This window comes from Lutra lutra, chromosome 2, assembly GCF_902655055.1.
Source record: "Lutra lutra chromosome 2, mLutLut1.2, whole genome shotgun sequence".
NCBI lineage: Eukaryota > Metazoa > Chordata > Mammalia > Carnivora > Mustelidae > Lutra > Lutra lutra.
In genome coordinates, this window is record NC_062279.1 from 62,795,512 (window position 1) to 62,812,571 (window position 17,060).

A 17,060-nucleotide genomic window follows, 5' to 3' on the forward strand; every position below is an offset into this window, starting at 1 on the left:
GCTGCAGGGAAATATGTGCCTATATGCCAGCTAGCAAGAGGGCTCAACACAGACAGCCTTTTTCAGATACGAGATTTCTCCAGGAGGCCGTTAAACTTCCACTGTAAGCAAAAGCAGTAATGGTCCCCATTTAACAGAAGAGAAAGGCAAGGCACAGAAAAGCCAACTGATTTTGGAGGCTGAGACAGTGACTGACAGGTCAGATTTCCTTCTCACTTCAAGTCTGCTCTCTGCTGATCAGATCTACTCAAAATGCCTTTATAAATGTTTCAATGAATCTTATCTTCATGCATTGGATTAGCAAGATCAACTCCCCACTGATAATGCAAAATAACCCTGAAATGTTTCATGCCTGCCTGATAAGCCAGAAACTGAACTTTCTGTCTCCATTTGGACTGTGATGATCTTGATCTTTCACCTCTAGCAAAAATTTTCTCATAGCTGTAATTTTAAAGTTAGTAATGAGTGCTTCATTTGCTTTCCAAGCAGATAGAAAACCTTTTTTAAATACACTCAGACTGTCATGACCTTCGTCTATGACTTAAAGAGTTCACCACATGTAAGAATTTTCTTTGCTCAGGAGACATTCTTAAATTTTCTTTGAAGAGATTTGGGCAATAGTCCCATTGATGAAATTAAACACACACACACATACACACACACACAAACACACACACTTCTTAACTTAATTACCTTTCTGCTATACCTGAAAGCAGAACTTTTCTTTGAAATATATTTGAAATTCTACCTGACTAGCAAAGGGTTCTAAAATCCTTCAACCTGCTAATTAAAATATAACAAAAAAGCCAACTAAATTGGCAAAGGGAACTAAACTGGGCAAGGGAACAGCCTATTGCCTACAAGAAGCAAACATGGTCCAGATTCCTTTTTTTTTTTTTTTTTAATTTTATTTATTTATTTGACAGAGGGAGAGAGAGAGCACAAGCATGGAGAGTGGCAGGCAGAGAGGGAGAAGCAGGCTCCCTGCAGAGCAGGGAAAGCCCAATATGCAGCTAGATCCCAGGACCCCAGGATCATGACCTGAGCCAAAGTAAGTCGCTTAACCAACTGAGTGCCCCACAGTCCAGATTCCTAAGTTGAAGTTCTAGCTGTCCAACATGGGGGAGTGGGGCTCAACTCACTTGGGGTGCATTTTAGGGTTTTTTCCACACTAAAAAAAGGAAAACAATAATTTGATAAAAATGGGCCAATATGAAGCCACAATAAAACAGAGGTTTTGAATAGTGTACTATCACACTCAATGCAGGCTTTTGAAGACAGGTCTCATTCTCCTTTTTATTCCCTGTGGTAGAACACAGTGTCTACATAAGGTGGGAGCTTAACTTCTGGTTGAATATTACATTCTATTTCTAAAACTAGATGGTGAACGAACACAAGAGTGTTTATTATGCTTTAAGCTGTATATATGTTATACACACCTTTTGTAGACATAATTCATAATTTTTTAAAAGGAGAATCCTGAGGATGATCTACCACACATTCTAATTCAATAGATCTAGGGTCCCCGCCACCCCCCGACCCTGATCACCCAACCATAATGCTGGTATGGGTGACCTATGGGATTCACCTTGAGAAACAAAGAATAAACAAACCAACATAAATTACATGCATGTAATCAGGACAATGCTTTTAGTGGTGGAGGTGCCTTATTTTCATAGATCAAACTACCAGGCTTGGCTTTAAAAACAGATGAAATAGAGTTTAGCATAAAACACTCTGAGACCTGACTGAAAACTCCTTCCTACCCTGCCCTGACTTTTATTTATTATGATTCTTAATGTTTTTCTTTTTATTTTTTCTTTCAGATATTTGAAGGCAGAAATCGTTAATTATTTTTATCTCCTACATGGTTTAAGGTTCAGACTTACAAAATTTTACGAAGTTATACAGCTTTGTAACTTTACTCAGGAACCAAGACCTAGGTATTTACTTCATATTTTTAGGACTGACTATTAGCTGCGTCCTTCCCCTTCTCAGCATGCAAAAGAAGAAACACTGAAGCAAAGGGAGATAGTGTCAATTTTTCCCAAACCCTGCATTTCTAGCTTTTTTCATGAAACAGCAGTGTAAGTGATAGAGAAATGAAATACCTCTGTAACAACAGCATGGAAACCACATAAGTCTCTCGAAACTTGGAAAAATAAGGTACCGATTTCTTAAAGGAAAACTTCTTTCATAATCCCTGTGGTATTTACTACAAGGCAGAAATTCCTTGAATTTAAAAATACAATGGTTCCTTTAACAAGTCCCATAAGGTTTTTAACATTTGTGAAGCTTTTGATGGGGGAGGGGGGTAAATTGCATCTTTTACTACAGAACTTTACATTTGGAACATAAATTTAAACCAAACGAATGTATACAGAGTTAAACAAAGCATAAGTGTTTATCTCATGTTTCCCATGTTAGAATAAAATAGAGAACATGTTGACCTGTCACTTCCCTATATTTGGCAATGGATTAGGGTTTACCAAGTCTTACTACTTTTTCTATTATTTAAAAAAGGAACTAAAATCACATGTGCGCACACACACACATACATACACAAACACACACACTACCACACAACCACCAGTCGGACCATGTCAACAGCACACCCTATAATCTTCCAGTTTTGAAAAGTTGCATTTAGAACGCTGGAATGAATAAATAATGATCACAAAAAAAGAACCAAGCTGTGTTTCTAATATTTAAATGAAAGTAGTTTAAAATTTAAAAGCCACAAAATAAGACTGTCAGTCAGCTATGCCCTTAAACAGTCTCATTTTAATACCTAAAGGATATGCTAGCATTCTAGCATATATGCACTGCTATGCACATACATTTACTTCCTTTCATGCTAAAAATAATTATAAACTCTAGTTGGCTCAATGCCACAAAAGCAATCTAACTTATAAAAACAATTTTTTTTTTTTTTTTTTTTACTTTAACAAGCAATAAGGATATTTCTTGCCGAAGTGCAAGCTGTGAGCTTAAGGAATTCAGTAACTTTGAGTTCATGACAAAACCTTTGGGTTGGTTACTGAAAGGTAACCAACAGTTTTATGGAAAAAGCATTTCAAATAAAAGGTGTGTAAGTAACCAAAAAAAACCTTCTTCTATGTTATAGAACAACTTTGCAAAGTAAAAAGAAATCATTTCAAATAACCCTCTTAGATCTGCATATATTCCCCAAATCATTAATATAAATATGCTACATAATCTCACATTTCCTTTAATGCAGGAGAACATACCCTAAACATGTATATTTATATGAAATATGTATATAGAAATATTTGAGAGCATAAGCTAAACGGAACAAGTTTAATGACACAAAATCTAGAGGACAAGAGTTTTCTTACATGTCATAACCACTGCAGGGAACAGTCAGTTTCAAAGGACAGTGTGACACATAAGGGTGCCCAGCCATTCTCCTAGCATGTTGAAATCCATGATTGTGTAAGTCAGCTACATGCAAGGCAGAGCAGAGAATCACAGAGAAGTAGAATCAAAACCTTTTCCTAATGGTACCTGTCAGTGGACTCTGCTTGTGGACCTTTTTTCGTTTACATGCAGCTATTTACAAAGCAGCCTCCAATTAGATTATTTCTAATACATTGTACAAAAGATTAATCTCTATTTACATTTACTTTAGCAAAAGCTTATGTTCAGTTACCTTATAACATTACTTCAAAAAAACATTCAACATAAAATCATCTAATATCCTTACTTGCAGATCACTCTCTTCCACAATCTGATATAAATATTTAAAAGTCTATTCATTTCATATCAGAAGATATGACCCAACTGGACTTTGCAAGCTCAATTTTCAATATCTATAAAAAACTGTAACTTAATCTCCAAGACTACAAAAATGCTTGATAATGATAAAGTTGCACAATATAATCATTTAACAAACTAGACCAATGATATCAGAAAACAAATGAAATATTCATAAATTCAACATTATTAACATGTAACATTAATGCAAATTATTTAAATATCTACTGGGGAATAAACATGTAAATATAATTTCCAATGCTATATGTTAATGTCAAGAAAATGAGTGAACTTTGAACTTCTGCCAAAAGTCATCTGAGAACAAAAAGGTTGTTCAGTTGTAAAGCTCTTAAGGGAATCACATCAGAGAGAAAGAGATAAATGACACCTTTAAGTCAATTACCACTGGTCTCAGATATACCAAAACAGACCCTTCTCTCAAATTCTTTCAAGGGGGAAGAAAGATAATCACAGCAAGGACTAGTCTAAGACCCCTGTTAACTCCTCTAGCTCACTAATTATGTGGCAACTAAAAAGAACTACCCAGCATAATGAAACACCAGTTAAATTCAACTCTCTGCCAATTCCATTCCTACACCAAGAAACTAAAGAGAAAACACACAACCATGATGCCTGGCTTCATTTGCAATGCATGACCACAGGTCTCAGCTGGATCCTTCGTGCTTCCAGCAATGCTCCCATACTCTCCAGTTAATTCACTCTCCTAGACAGCAATCACACATTTTATCCTCTCATCTCAAACATTAATACCACCTACTCCATCATCCCTCTCAGCTGCTGAGAAGAAAGTGAAAATCAGAAGACAACAAAGAAAATGAGAAGAGAGCTAAGAAATAAAAAGTCATTAGAAACTCCAAAGGGCACCCTTTGGCGTGCCCATCTTCATGGATCTCTATCCACACATTCTATTTTCTCTCTTTATCCTCAATAAATGATCTAAGCTCCTACTGAAGCTCATTCAACCCAAAACCCTTCTCTTCCACTTGACCAAATAAATTACTTCAGCACTCTCTTAACTAAACTTCCTCTCAACTATATAATCTCCATCATGATAGAAACATACTATCATTTCTGGGGCACCTGGATGGCGCAAGTCAGTTAAGCTTCCTACTCTTGGTTTCAGATCAGGTTGTGATCTCAGAGTCATGATACTGAATCCCACTCAGCACTCAGTGGGGAGTCTGCTTGAGATTCTCTCTCCCTCTCCCTCTGCCCCTCCTGCTCATGCTCTCTCTCTCTAAAATAAATAAATCTTAAAAAAACAAAACCAAAATACATTGTCACTTCTGCAATTTAAAAAATCTTGACCCATAACCCTCTTGAAATATAGCCTCATTTCTCTCTTGCCTTTTGTAACAAAGGACCTCAAAACAGTTGTGTATAATTTCTGTCTCTAACTCCTCTCCTCTTATTCTTCCTTGAGCCCATTCCAAATAAGCTTTTGCCCCTACACTCCACAAAACCACTCTGGTCAAAGTTACCAATAACTTCCACATTAATTCAATGTTCAATTCTCAGAATTCATCTTACACAAGTTACATCAGCAGAATTTGACATGGCTGATCAGACCCTCCTCCTTCCAACCCTTTTTTTCACCTGTTCCAGGATACCACACTCTTGTTTTTCCTTCTGTCTAATCTTCTCTGGTGCCTTTGCTGGTTACTACTCATTCTGACCTCTTAATGTTGAAGGGTCCCAGAGCTCAGTCCTTGAACTTCATCTCTTTTCTAACTATGCTCACTCTGCAAGTAATCTCATCCAATTTTTGCTTTAAATACCCTTTGATTTAAAAAAAAAAAAATCAATGAAACCAAGAACTGGTTCTTTGAAAAGAGTAACTAAATTGATAAACCTGTAGCAAGACTCATTTAAAAAAAAGTATTCAAATAAACAAAATTACTAATGGAAGAAGAGAAATAACCAACACCACAGAAATACACATATTTCTAACAGAATATATTAAGAAAACCTATATGTCAACAAATTGGACAACTTAGGAGAAATGGATAAATTTTTAGAAACATATAACCTACCAATACGGAAGCATAAAGAAACAGAAAATTTGAACAGACCAATTACCAGCAATGAAAAAACCCAAACCACATAAAGACATTATAAAAAAAAGGAGAAATACAAGCCAATATCCCTCATGAATATAGATGTAAAAATCCTCAACAAAATATTGGGCAAACTGAATCCAACAATACATTTTTTTTAAAAAATCATACACCATGATCAAGTGGGATTTATTCCTGTGACAGAAGGGTGGTTCAATATTCGCAAAAAAAGCATTTTACAAGAAAGATGCAGGAAAAGCATTTTACAAAGTATAACATCCATTCATGATAAAAACCCTCTGCAATCTCATTCTTCACCTACTCAGTCAAAAGGCCTAGAGTCATTCAAGACCTCTCTCTTTCTCTCGTATCCCACATTCAATTCATCAGCACATCCTCTGCCTTCAAAATACGTCCAGAATCCAACCACATTTACTGCCTTCATTAGAACCATCCTACTCTTCAAAAGATACAAGTAAGAAAATGAAGACAAGCTACAGACTGGTAAAAAATATTTATAAAGCATATATCTATGAAGGACTTGTATCCAGAATATATAAAACTCAAAAAGCTGATCAATAAGAAAACAAACCAGTTAGTTTTAAAAAAAAAAAAAAAAAAAGCCAAAGGATTTGATATTTTTACCAAAGAAGATATGGATAGAAGATTTGAAAAGATAATAATGCTCACCATTATTAGTAGCTGGGAAACATAAATTAAAACCACAATGAGATACCTCTAGATACATATTAGAATGGCTAAGTTAAAAAGACTGACAATATATGGAGCACTATTTGAAACATAAAATGGTACAACCACGTGGGAAAGTGGCATGGCAATTTCTTAAAAAGTTAAATATACACCTGTGGGGTCAAAGAAGAGTGTTTATTGATAGAAATGGTCTACTTCAGAAGCTACTGAGATATGACTTAGCACTATGTATTGGTGATTCTTCCCTTGGTTGAAAGATACTAAACCATATACCTCCAGATGATGCAAACATTCCATTCCTACGTATTCTCAGAAGAAATGAAAATACACATTCACTTAAAAGTTTCACAGACAAATGTTCACAGCCCCAAAGTGGAAAATGCCCAAATGTCCATCAACAGGTGAAAAGATAAACAAATTATGGTATACCCATAAAAAAAAAAATACTCCTTAATAAAAAGGACTGAAACATAGATGAATCTCAAAATAATCATGGTGAATAAAAGAAGCCAGAAAAGAACACACACACACACACACACACACACATATACTGTTAATTCCAGTATATAAAACTAGAAAATACAAACTAATCTACAATGACAGAAAGCAGATCAGTGGTTGCCTGAAGAAGAGGGACACTCAGAAAGGCAGGAAGGAGGGATTACCAAGGAACACGAGAAAGTCTTGAGGGTGATGAATATGTTCATTATCTTGACTGTGATCACTGTATCACAGGTATACATATGTCAAAACATTAAATCATTTATGCGGTTTATTGTATGTCCACAATAATTCAATAACCCTATTTCTAAAAAGAATATAGCAGGTACTTGATAAATATTTTCAGAATAAATAAAGTGGATGAAAGTAAAAACAAATGCTAAGGAAGAAAAATCCTAGAATGAATAGAAGTAGAAACCTCTCTTTTTTTTTTTTTTGAAGTAGGAACCCCTTATATCCTCCCTTCTTGAATAGTATTCTTTTCTGAATGAGAAACTGTAAGTGGAATAAGCTAACACGAAGCAGAGTCCCTCAGTATGAAGTTGCCGGGCCTTCCAACCAGTCCAGAAATGGACAACTGTTGTCCCAATATGCAACTCTGTAACAGTCCCCCAGCTGCTGAATATCTCAGAAGTTGCCTCAGGGCACCTCGGTGGTACAACCACCGACTCTTTGTTTTGTTCAGGTCATGATTTCAGGGTCATGAGATGGGGGAGATGGAGCCCCACGTCGGGCTCCTGGCTCAGCATGGAGGACTCTGCTTGAATTCTCTCTCCGTCTGCCTGCCCCCACCCTGACCTCCCACGCACTCTCTCCCCCTAACATAAATAGATAAATAAATCTTTAAGAAAAAAAAAAGAAAGAAAGAAACGTTGCCTCATTTTTCCTTCTTATATAATCCTTACTTGTGATTAAATGTATTTTGACCCTTTCTCCACAAATTTAGTTTGCTGTAATTTTTTTGATAACTAAGGAATGGCCATTAGAGGTATTCTCAGCTCATCAGCCTTGGATGAAAAGAACCTTTCCTTGGATTCCTTGTCTTCTGTCTCCCAATTTCCCACTGAGGTAGAAAAATCACCATCTCTATTTTATTTACCTCTCTTCCTCCTTCTCTTTGAAATACTAACTTCCACTCTTCAGCATTAATTTAAGCATCATCTGAATTAATGAATATACCTACACTTCTTTCATAAGCTGCTACGGTTATGCATTTTCTGTGACATGACTTCTTCATCATAAATTAAATAAAATTTAAAAATAAAATAAAATATAAAATAAAAGTAAAGCATCTGCTTATGTTTAAATAAAGTTAGCCCTATAACTCACCTCATTTCCACCAACTGCCTTGGTTAAAATCACTGCAGAAGACACAGGGGGAGGCATGCAACCTACTGTCTGCAAACTGGAAAATAAAAGAAAATGCAATTATAAGGTTTTTTCCTATCATAAATAGCAATTCTCAAACTTTCAGCTCATAAAAAAAAGTTCATGTTGCTGTAACATCATTGAAGAACAAGCATGATATGATCATATACTTTTTGGATTTAAATTGTGGTAAATTCTAGTACCTATTCTAAATTTGTTTTTATTAAATTATGCGTATACTCCCCAGATCATGATTCTCTTAGTTTAGGATAGAACACACATTACATAACAAGCAAATGAAACTATGAGTAGTAAATCTAAATACTAAAGTTACAAAACATTACTTATCACCCAAAGCATGGATACACTTTCTACATAGACTGAATATATATTCTAGACATAGTGAGTAGCTGGCCTGAGTAAAAGTAGAAAGATCATATATGGAACAGAGGACACAGAGTGCCTGACTTTAACAAATGTTAAGTGCAGGATTACAGATGACCTCTACTTGCTTGTGTAAGAATGTATCGTTTAAAATTTATGCAATAAATTTGAAAAAAGAAAAAGCTTTAATTCATTTTGACTGAAAACATTAGAAAACACCTTTAAAAGAATTTCCAGTCCAATCTAAGTCTTGTTTTAAAGTCTGTCTTCCAAAGTGATGCTTACATTGTCTTATTATCAATTCCCAGTCTCTGAGACTTTCTCATGATCATCACTATAGTCATCACTGATACTTACTAAGCATTTACCATTTATAGTAGATACTATTCTAGATACTTTACTCACTTCTTCCTCACAAGTGTTTAAGATACATTCTATTTTTATTCTCATTTTCCTGAAAACTGAAGTTAAAAGAGAAGCTAAAGAACTTGTCCAAATTCACAAAGCTACCTACCAAGTACTAAACTTTTATTCTGGAATCTGGGACAAAGACTTATCTAGCCCTACTATTCTAGCCTCTCTGCCTTTCCTGTCTTTAAAAAAAAAAAATCCTTAACTATTTATCGAATACAAGTTACATATGCGTTCTATAGTTAGGATACTACACAAGGGATATTCCTACCTCCAAGGATATTCAATACACAAATGTAAATAAGTAACAGCAAAATGAATACTGTTGCCATTATATTTTTAGCCCCAACCACCATTCCCAAATCTGTAGCTGCCCGTGACTGCCCCCTCAAACTAAACATGTCTAATATTTTCTAAAAAATCCATTTCACCTCTGAATTTACTTATTTCTATCAATGGGATACCTCTGGTGGTTTTTTTTTTTTTTCCTAATATCCAATTTGAAACTTTGGAGTTATATGTGGCTCCACTTGCTCCTCATAAATCAATTTATTACCACAATAAACTTTGCATTCTTCTCCATGACTGTTGCCAGCATTCCCCTTCAGATGCTTTTTGCCACGTTTGGACTTCTATAAATGAATGGTCTCTCTACCTTCACTCTTTCCCTTCACATAGCAAAGTAAGAAAGGTATATTCAGAATCTTTATTTATTTCAATGACTTAAATGTGATCCTGAGGTAGGAGTCTGTAACTCCCTGAAGTTAACATATTGTGTACTCTCAAACTAGGGAGGGGAACAGAGAAAAAGTGGGATAGGAAGAGCTTTCCCTAAGTTAATTAGGCCAAGTGTGTACTTCTTTAAGCTTCATATCCTGAGGTGAGAATTGTATCTTAGCTTCCTGAGATTGTAAACCCTACTCTACTAATAACATACCCAGTACAATGGTATCAGATTAATCTTTCTTAATGACTACTTTTTAGCATATTATTCTCTTGTTGAATGTATTTAAGAACTCCCCATCATCTACAGATGCAAGCCCAATCTTCTCAGTCCAGTAGTTCAGGCCTTCTGCAATTTGGCTGTGAGGAAATTTTTTATCCTTGCCTCCCCCTAATGCCTTATTTTTTAACTATCTATTTTAGGAATACACAACCTTTGCTGAACCTCTTACCCTTTAATTCATTATACTACTTTTCTAACAAATCACATGCTATCCCACTGTGGTTGGTTACTATTTTATATTTATATCTCCCACACATCCATCTACCCTGGACATTCCCTGAATACAAGAAATATGAGTTAATATCTTCCTATTCTTTGAGTGCCTTTTACATGGGAAACACTCAGTAATGATTGCTTCTCAATATCCATCACACATTGCTGCTCTAAAATGAGGTCATCATAGTCCTGTGGAATTTTATGCTTTTTAGTGAAAGTTTTAAGCTCATTCTTTCAAACTCAATCTGACCAAACCAGTGGTCTTAATTTTCTCTTCTTGTCCTGCTCTGTTTCTCTTCAGCTAAGAAAAGGATGCCCCCAATTACCCAGTGGCTCAGACCCATAACCCAGAAACCTTCCTTGATTCCTTCCTGTCCTCCTCTCTCCACATCCTATCCCCATCCAGGTCCTAGGAACTCTAATTTACAGTATATCCTCCAACACCCATTTCTGTCCACTACACAGTGAACTTACCACAGGAGCCTTCTAAGCTGCTCTCCTAGCCTTCTCTCAGGCCCTCTACTATATCTATTCACCATGCAGGAGCCAGGACAATAATTTGAACATATAAATCAGACCACGACAATGCCTCATTTAAATCCCTCCAGTAGCCTTCTGTCACACGCGAGTAAAATCTGAATGCTTTTATCATGGACCTACAAGATTCTGTGTGACCTGACCCCTGCCTACCTTTCCAACTCCAAGTCATATTATTCTTCCTCTGTTTTGCCAGGCTCTGGCCATCATCATCACTTTCCTGACCCTAGAACACACCAGGCTTGTTCCTGCCCTACAGCCTTTGTGCATTCTCTTCCTTTGCCTAGAACATTCTATCCCTAGAATTCTGTCATCTAAATTAATCACTGGCCCACCCACCTAACCACTTTCAACCTTACCACAGTTTTACTTCCCATCACTTATCTCTATCTTAGTTATCCACTTACTTGGTTATTGCCAATCACACCCAAGTCTTCTCAACCTGCAAAACTACCAGGCATTTTGCCATTTTTATTCACTATTATTTCCCCAACACCCATAATTCCTGGCGCACAGTGGCAAATAAACAAGTGACTTAAATAGATGAATAAGTAATCTCAATTGAGATCCTCCACACTATTACCAAAGTAGGCAATAAAAATGTGACTATCCTCATTATTTATAGGCAGGGAAATTGAGGTTTAAATCTATTACATGACTTCTTCAAAATCACACAGCAAGTTAGGGATAGGGTCAGAAAGCGATCTCAGGGCTCTAAGTTCAGTGCTTTAACTATTAGACTGTTATACCATGCTGCTAAAATGTGGTTAGTTTTAAACCACTTCAAATAATTTTTTAAATTCATTAAATCCTTTTAATAAAAATGGCATTTTTAATGGAAAAGAGCCTAATAAAAATCTATTGTTAATTCAACTATCATATCAAACACAGAACAAGTAAAAAAGTGTTTGTTCCCTATATATAATTTTTCTTTCCTATACATTTAAAAGACATGCATTAGATTCACCTATTATCTGTATACATTTGGTAAGATACAGAATGTACAAACTAAAGCACCCAACTGACAGCATATCTACATCTTTCTATTCCCTCCCATCTCTCTCCCAACACTGCTTTTTAAAATTCCCAGAACAGCATCCATCCCATAACCTTAGGATTAAACATGAGGGTGTATTTTAAGATTGTGTTATAATTAAGAGCACACTTATGTTGATGAGTACTGAGTAATATATAGAATTGTCAATCACCATATTGTATGCTTGAAACTAATATCACACTGCATGTTAACAATACCAAAATTACAATTTAAAAAATTTACTATTAAAACCCTTTGAAATAAGAAAAAAAATATATTGTGTTATAAAATTCTTTGATGCCTCTCCTTGAGGAACACTATCATTTAAAGGATAATAGTTTTTCAAGTGTTTTATTTCCTCATAAAAGACCACACATAGGTCCTTTTGTATATAGTTGCCACAGAAACAATAAAGTCAACACCAATGCCTCATTAAAAGTGGACCCTTCAAAATATTTAAACGTACCCTTTTAAAAGCCATTCATTGATGGGTGTGATTGATAAAAGCTGGAGAAAAAGCCATATTGTTGCTGGAAAGAATGCAAGTGTAAAGATCTGAATGAAAAGGTGCAGTTTTATATGCACCAAAGCACTGGTCAGCTCCTGCAAAAACGAAAGACACAAAACAGCAAAGGTAAGAAAACTATTTTTCTGAGGAGAGACGGATACTACAATAACATCAAATAAATTGGTTTTTAATTTGGAGTTATTTCAGAGCTAAAATCTTTACCCCTGAGTATATGCATAACAGACAGACTATAAGGCGGGAAAATAGGTATTTTTATACAAAATTTCTGAACTATTCTAATTTTTTCTGAATATACAATATACCCCAACAATTCAGATTTGTAAAATTCTGGACCAAGACTGAGCCAAGTACCTTTACATTAATATAGACCTGAGTTGACACTATGAACAAACATGTATATAACTACTTAAGGACCTATCACATTTTAATTAAATATGATTAATCTCTAAGAAGGCCTCACCTTGGCAAGATATTACCAAATCCACACACAAATCATAATTTTTAATAAAGTTTTCCCCAACAATATTCTATAATTCAAAATGGCTTTTCCCCCCAAAACCAACTTTCTGGATTTCCTTACTAATGCTTACTGAACAGTGGCTATGTGCCATGCTCTGAGTGTGTCACTTCATGTATGTTATCTCATGTAATTATCGCTGACAGCCTCACTAGATACTACTAACCGATTTGACTGAGGAGGAAATTGAGGTGGAGAGCCACCATACAGAGCAGCTCAGACTCAAACTCATTTCTGGTATGCTAGCAGACTCATGTCTGCTTCTTCCATCATGCCACTCTACTGCCCCAGATGGAAGAAATTCACAATAAACATGACAAACCAGGCACATGCTCTATGTCTCACAACTAGAAAAGGATAATGAGTTAAATTTGGGGGTTCAAATATGTACAAACTAACAAGCACTTGTATTTAAATTTCTTTGAGTTATAGCATTATTCAGTTGAAATAAAACAAATTCAGAAAGAAGTAGAAAAATACTATAAAAATAAGCACTATTTTTTTTAAAAAGTCCTATAAAGTATGCAAGAAGTCATTAAAGCACAAAGATGCCAGAGATTCATTGGTTATAAGCAAAGCACTGGAATGTCTCCCCTAGTTCAAGTAAGAAATTCAAGAAATCCTGAGCCTCAGAGACATTAGCAAAAGCCCATCAGTTTAACAGATACTAGGTTAATGCTGACTCTGATCGCCACGTTCAGGGATCAGTCTCATCAGCTCCCACTACATATCTCCCTGTATGAAGACACACAGCAGTGCCAGTGTGGTCACAAAACATCTCTAATGACACCTAAGGAATTTCTAGCAACCTGGGTCTAACTTCAGACAAATGCAAAGCACTGAGCAGACCAGAAGCCACACCAGGTCCACGGATCAGATCTAAGATTAAAGGAGCCATCCTTACACTGTATTAGAATGCTTAAAGTTTCACCCAGAGAAAAGATGAGCACCAGCAGTTTCAAGAATGCTCAGCAGTTTCAAAACCAAATCCCACTCAAATATACTCAGATGTATTTGATAAATACCAAGTAAATATTGATATTTTAGTTTTTTAACTATAACAATATGATTAGCCTGAATGTAGTTACTAAGGAATTTGCATATACTTGAGCTAGGAATATGAAACAGCATAACTTTTCTGGAAAGTAATTTGGGAATATGTATCAAGGACTATAATACGACTCACAGTCTTGGACCCCAAAGTGCTATGTCTAGGTACTTACTCTAAGGATAAAAAATGTGGTCATAAGTATTTTGTACAAAACTGATCACAACAGCAAAAATTAGGAAACAAGTTAAAAGTGCAAAAATGAATGAATAATTAAATAACTTAAGTTATAACAAGACTGTTACAAGTTAGTGAAAACCATGTTAAAACTGTGTTGACAAGCATGTGGTAACACAAGGCCCCTTCCCTACTTAACCAGTAGGAGTATAAATTGGCACAACCTGGGGACAGCAATCTGGCAATTCATTCCTTCAGTCAACAAACACTTGCCAAGAACCCAACACTCCTCTAGGTACTTCAAATATCTGTCACAACTTACACTGCACATAACATTTGACTTAGCAGTTCTCCTTCTAAGAATTAATCCTTCACATTTTCTCCCAAATGTGGAGAAAAGGACAATTTTTAGGTTATCCTTTGCAGCATTTTTGTGATAGCGAGACCTTGAAAATTATCTAAATGTCTGTCAATGAGGACTAATAAAATACAATCATGAAACATTCATAAAATGGAATGTTTTCCAGCATACAAAAAGAAACAAGGAGTTCTTTATGTGTTGATATGAAACAATCTCCAAGACAGGTTTTTTGAGTAAAACAAGACAGGGTGGCAAGCAGTACAAACACCACAGCTTGAAAGGGGGGCACATATGTTTTACACAGAGTATCTCTGGAAAGATACAAACTATCTTTCTGGTTATCTCCAGATATCTGACAGAGGGGAGAAAAAAGGACTTTTCATCATATATACCTTTGTAACTTTTGATTTATGTTCATAAAAGCAAACAAAATATAAATTTTATATACATGAAGAAAAATTAAATTAATATATCAAATTACATGGAAAATCATAATTACACAATGTTACAAGGGAAAAAAGATTATATATGTGTAAACATACGTGATACATATGCAAGTATACATATGTGTATACTTGCAAATATACATAATTTTTAAAAATATTTCTTTTTTAAATATTCTATATGTAAAACATGTTTAGAAAAAAGGGACTAAAAATCACGAGGTGTTACTACTAGTTGTTTTCATTCTTTCTAACCTTTCTACAATGGGGAAATACCACTTTTGTAATCAGATAAAGTTATAAAAAACAAAACGTAGTTTAAAAATACTAGCTGATCCAATAAATGACAATTAAGCAATTGCCACTGCATCAGAACAAAGGAACAATGAAGAATCCAACAAAATGAATCACAAAGGCCAACCACATTGGTCATAAGGGGCCTCTTGACAGCAGGGAAATAACAGGCTATCCCAAAGCCCAGCCGTATCTTCTTCATACAACCACAAAGATAAGTTACCAGTAGAAAGTATTTGTATACAGAGATAACAATGAAAATAAGGTAACAATGGAAAAGAAAAAGCAAGTGGCCACTATAACATTCAAAACAGTATTATTCCATACATACCCATGCAGAATTTAGGGCCACACACTCAGATAAATGCCATCACGAATAACTGAAAAGTTGATTCTGCATGACATTTTATTTATTCACATATAATACAGGTCAAATTGCATTAAAATAAACTTAAGGAGATACTCCCAACACTGATTACCAGAGTTATCATTGACAGTATCAAGAATTGCGTAAAATCAGGGCTTCTGACTGAGATGTAGAAATACTTCCATTACATACCAATTTCCCTTCTAACCCTTCTTTGACCTTTATTTGATTCACTTCCTGAGAATCAGTCTCATAGCTCTGGGCTGGAAATAAGCAAAAGAACCTAAAGTTTAAAATTTGCTATATTTGCTTCTAAGGTAATAGGACTTCCAAAATAATTTTTTTTTAGGAAAATAGGGAAAGACTTGTATATTCTGCCCTACTCAGGACCCTTTCCAGGCCCTGAGCATTTTGCTCATCTTTGTTTCCAACCCAGTGCCAAACACAGTGCCTTGTAGCCACAGGAATTTCATAGGTATTATGAGATTTCATAGGTTTATATGAGATTGTTCCTGCTATGGTATGCTGAGTGACCAATCCTCTGAAACTGTAGTTCCTAATTAGTTAAACATAAAATATATTTCAAATGTGACTTATCTGACTTTAATACAACAAATTTTCAGAAAACATCTCAACAGTTTTTTTTTTTTTTTAAGATTTTATTTATTTATTTCACAGAGAGAGATCACAAGTAGGCAGAGAGGCAGGCAGAGAGAGAGGAGAAAGCAGGCTCACCGCTGAGCAGAGAGCCGGATGTGCGGCTGGATCCCAGGACCCTGAGATCATGACCTGAGCCGAAGGCAGAGGCTTTAACCCACTGAGCCACCCAGGTGCCCTTCAACAGATATTTTAAAATCTAGAAATCAATAGTCATAAAACTGAAGGGAGCATTAAATCTTTTTAGTATTAAGTATTAAACACAGAGTTCTTTATAATTTAATAAATTAGCAAAATAATTTTAGAATATCCACCATTATGTCAATAGTATGGGTAATACTATATGAAATGGTCAGTACAAATCAAACTTGAATGGGACCAATTTAAATGCTCTCGAAGAAACTCAAGTCAGTAATAACTTACTATCTCCTGTGTGTGAAAATGCACTATTCTAATAGGGCTCAAAAATAGTAGTCCTGCTGAAATAAATGTAAGATTATTAACTAGAAAACAAATAACGAGATCACTACCTCCTAACTTAAACCTGTTCAGTTGCCCAGGAAGTCAGCGGGGCTTAAAGATGGTTTAACATTATACAGTGATGCAATCTAGAACATCTTAAGTTAAATGGATCCTGAAAAT

At 35.4% G+C, this 17,060-nt stretch overlaps 1 protein-coding gene across 7 annotated transcripts in view; it reads right to left on the reverse strand.

The window, feature by feature from the left end:
* Window positions 1–17,060, reverse strand: part of SLC10A7 (solute carrier family 10 member 7) — a 253,644-nt gene that overhangs the window by 227,672 nt on the left and 8,912 nt on the right. For 6 of the 7 annotated variants that reach the window (XM_047717579.1, XM_047717580.1, XM_047717582.1 and 3 more), the window contains exons 3-4: window positions 12,492–12,628; window positions 8,397–8,472 (exon numbers count right to left, since the gene is read on the reverse strand). In XM_047717579.1, the coding sequence (XP_047573535.1) occupies window positions 8,397–8,472; window positions 12,492–12,628 (213 nt within the window). Of the gene's footprint in view, window positions 1–8,396; window positions 8,473–12,491; window positions 12,629–17,060 lie in introns of those variants that run through there. The other variant, XM_047717586.1, reaches the window with a different exon arrangement.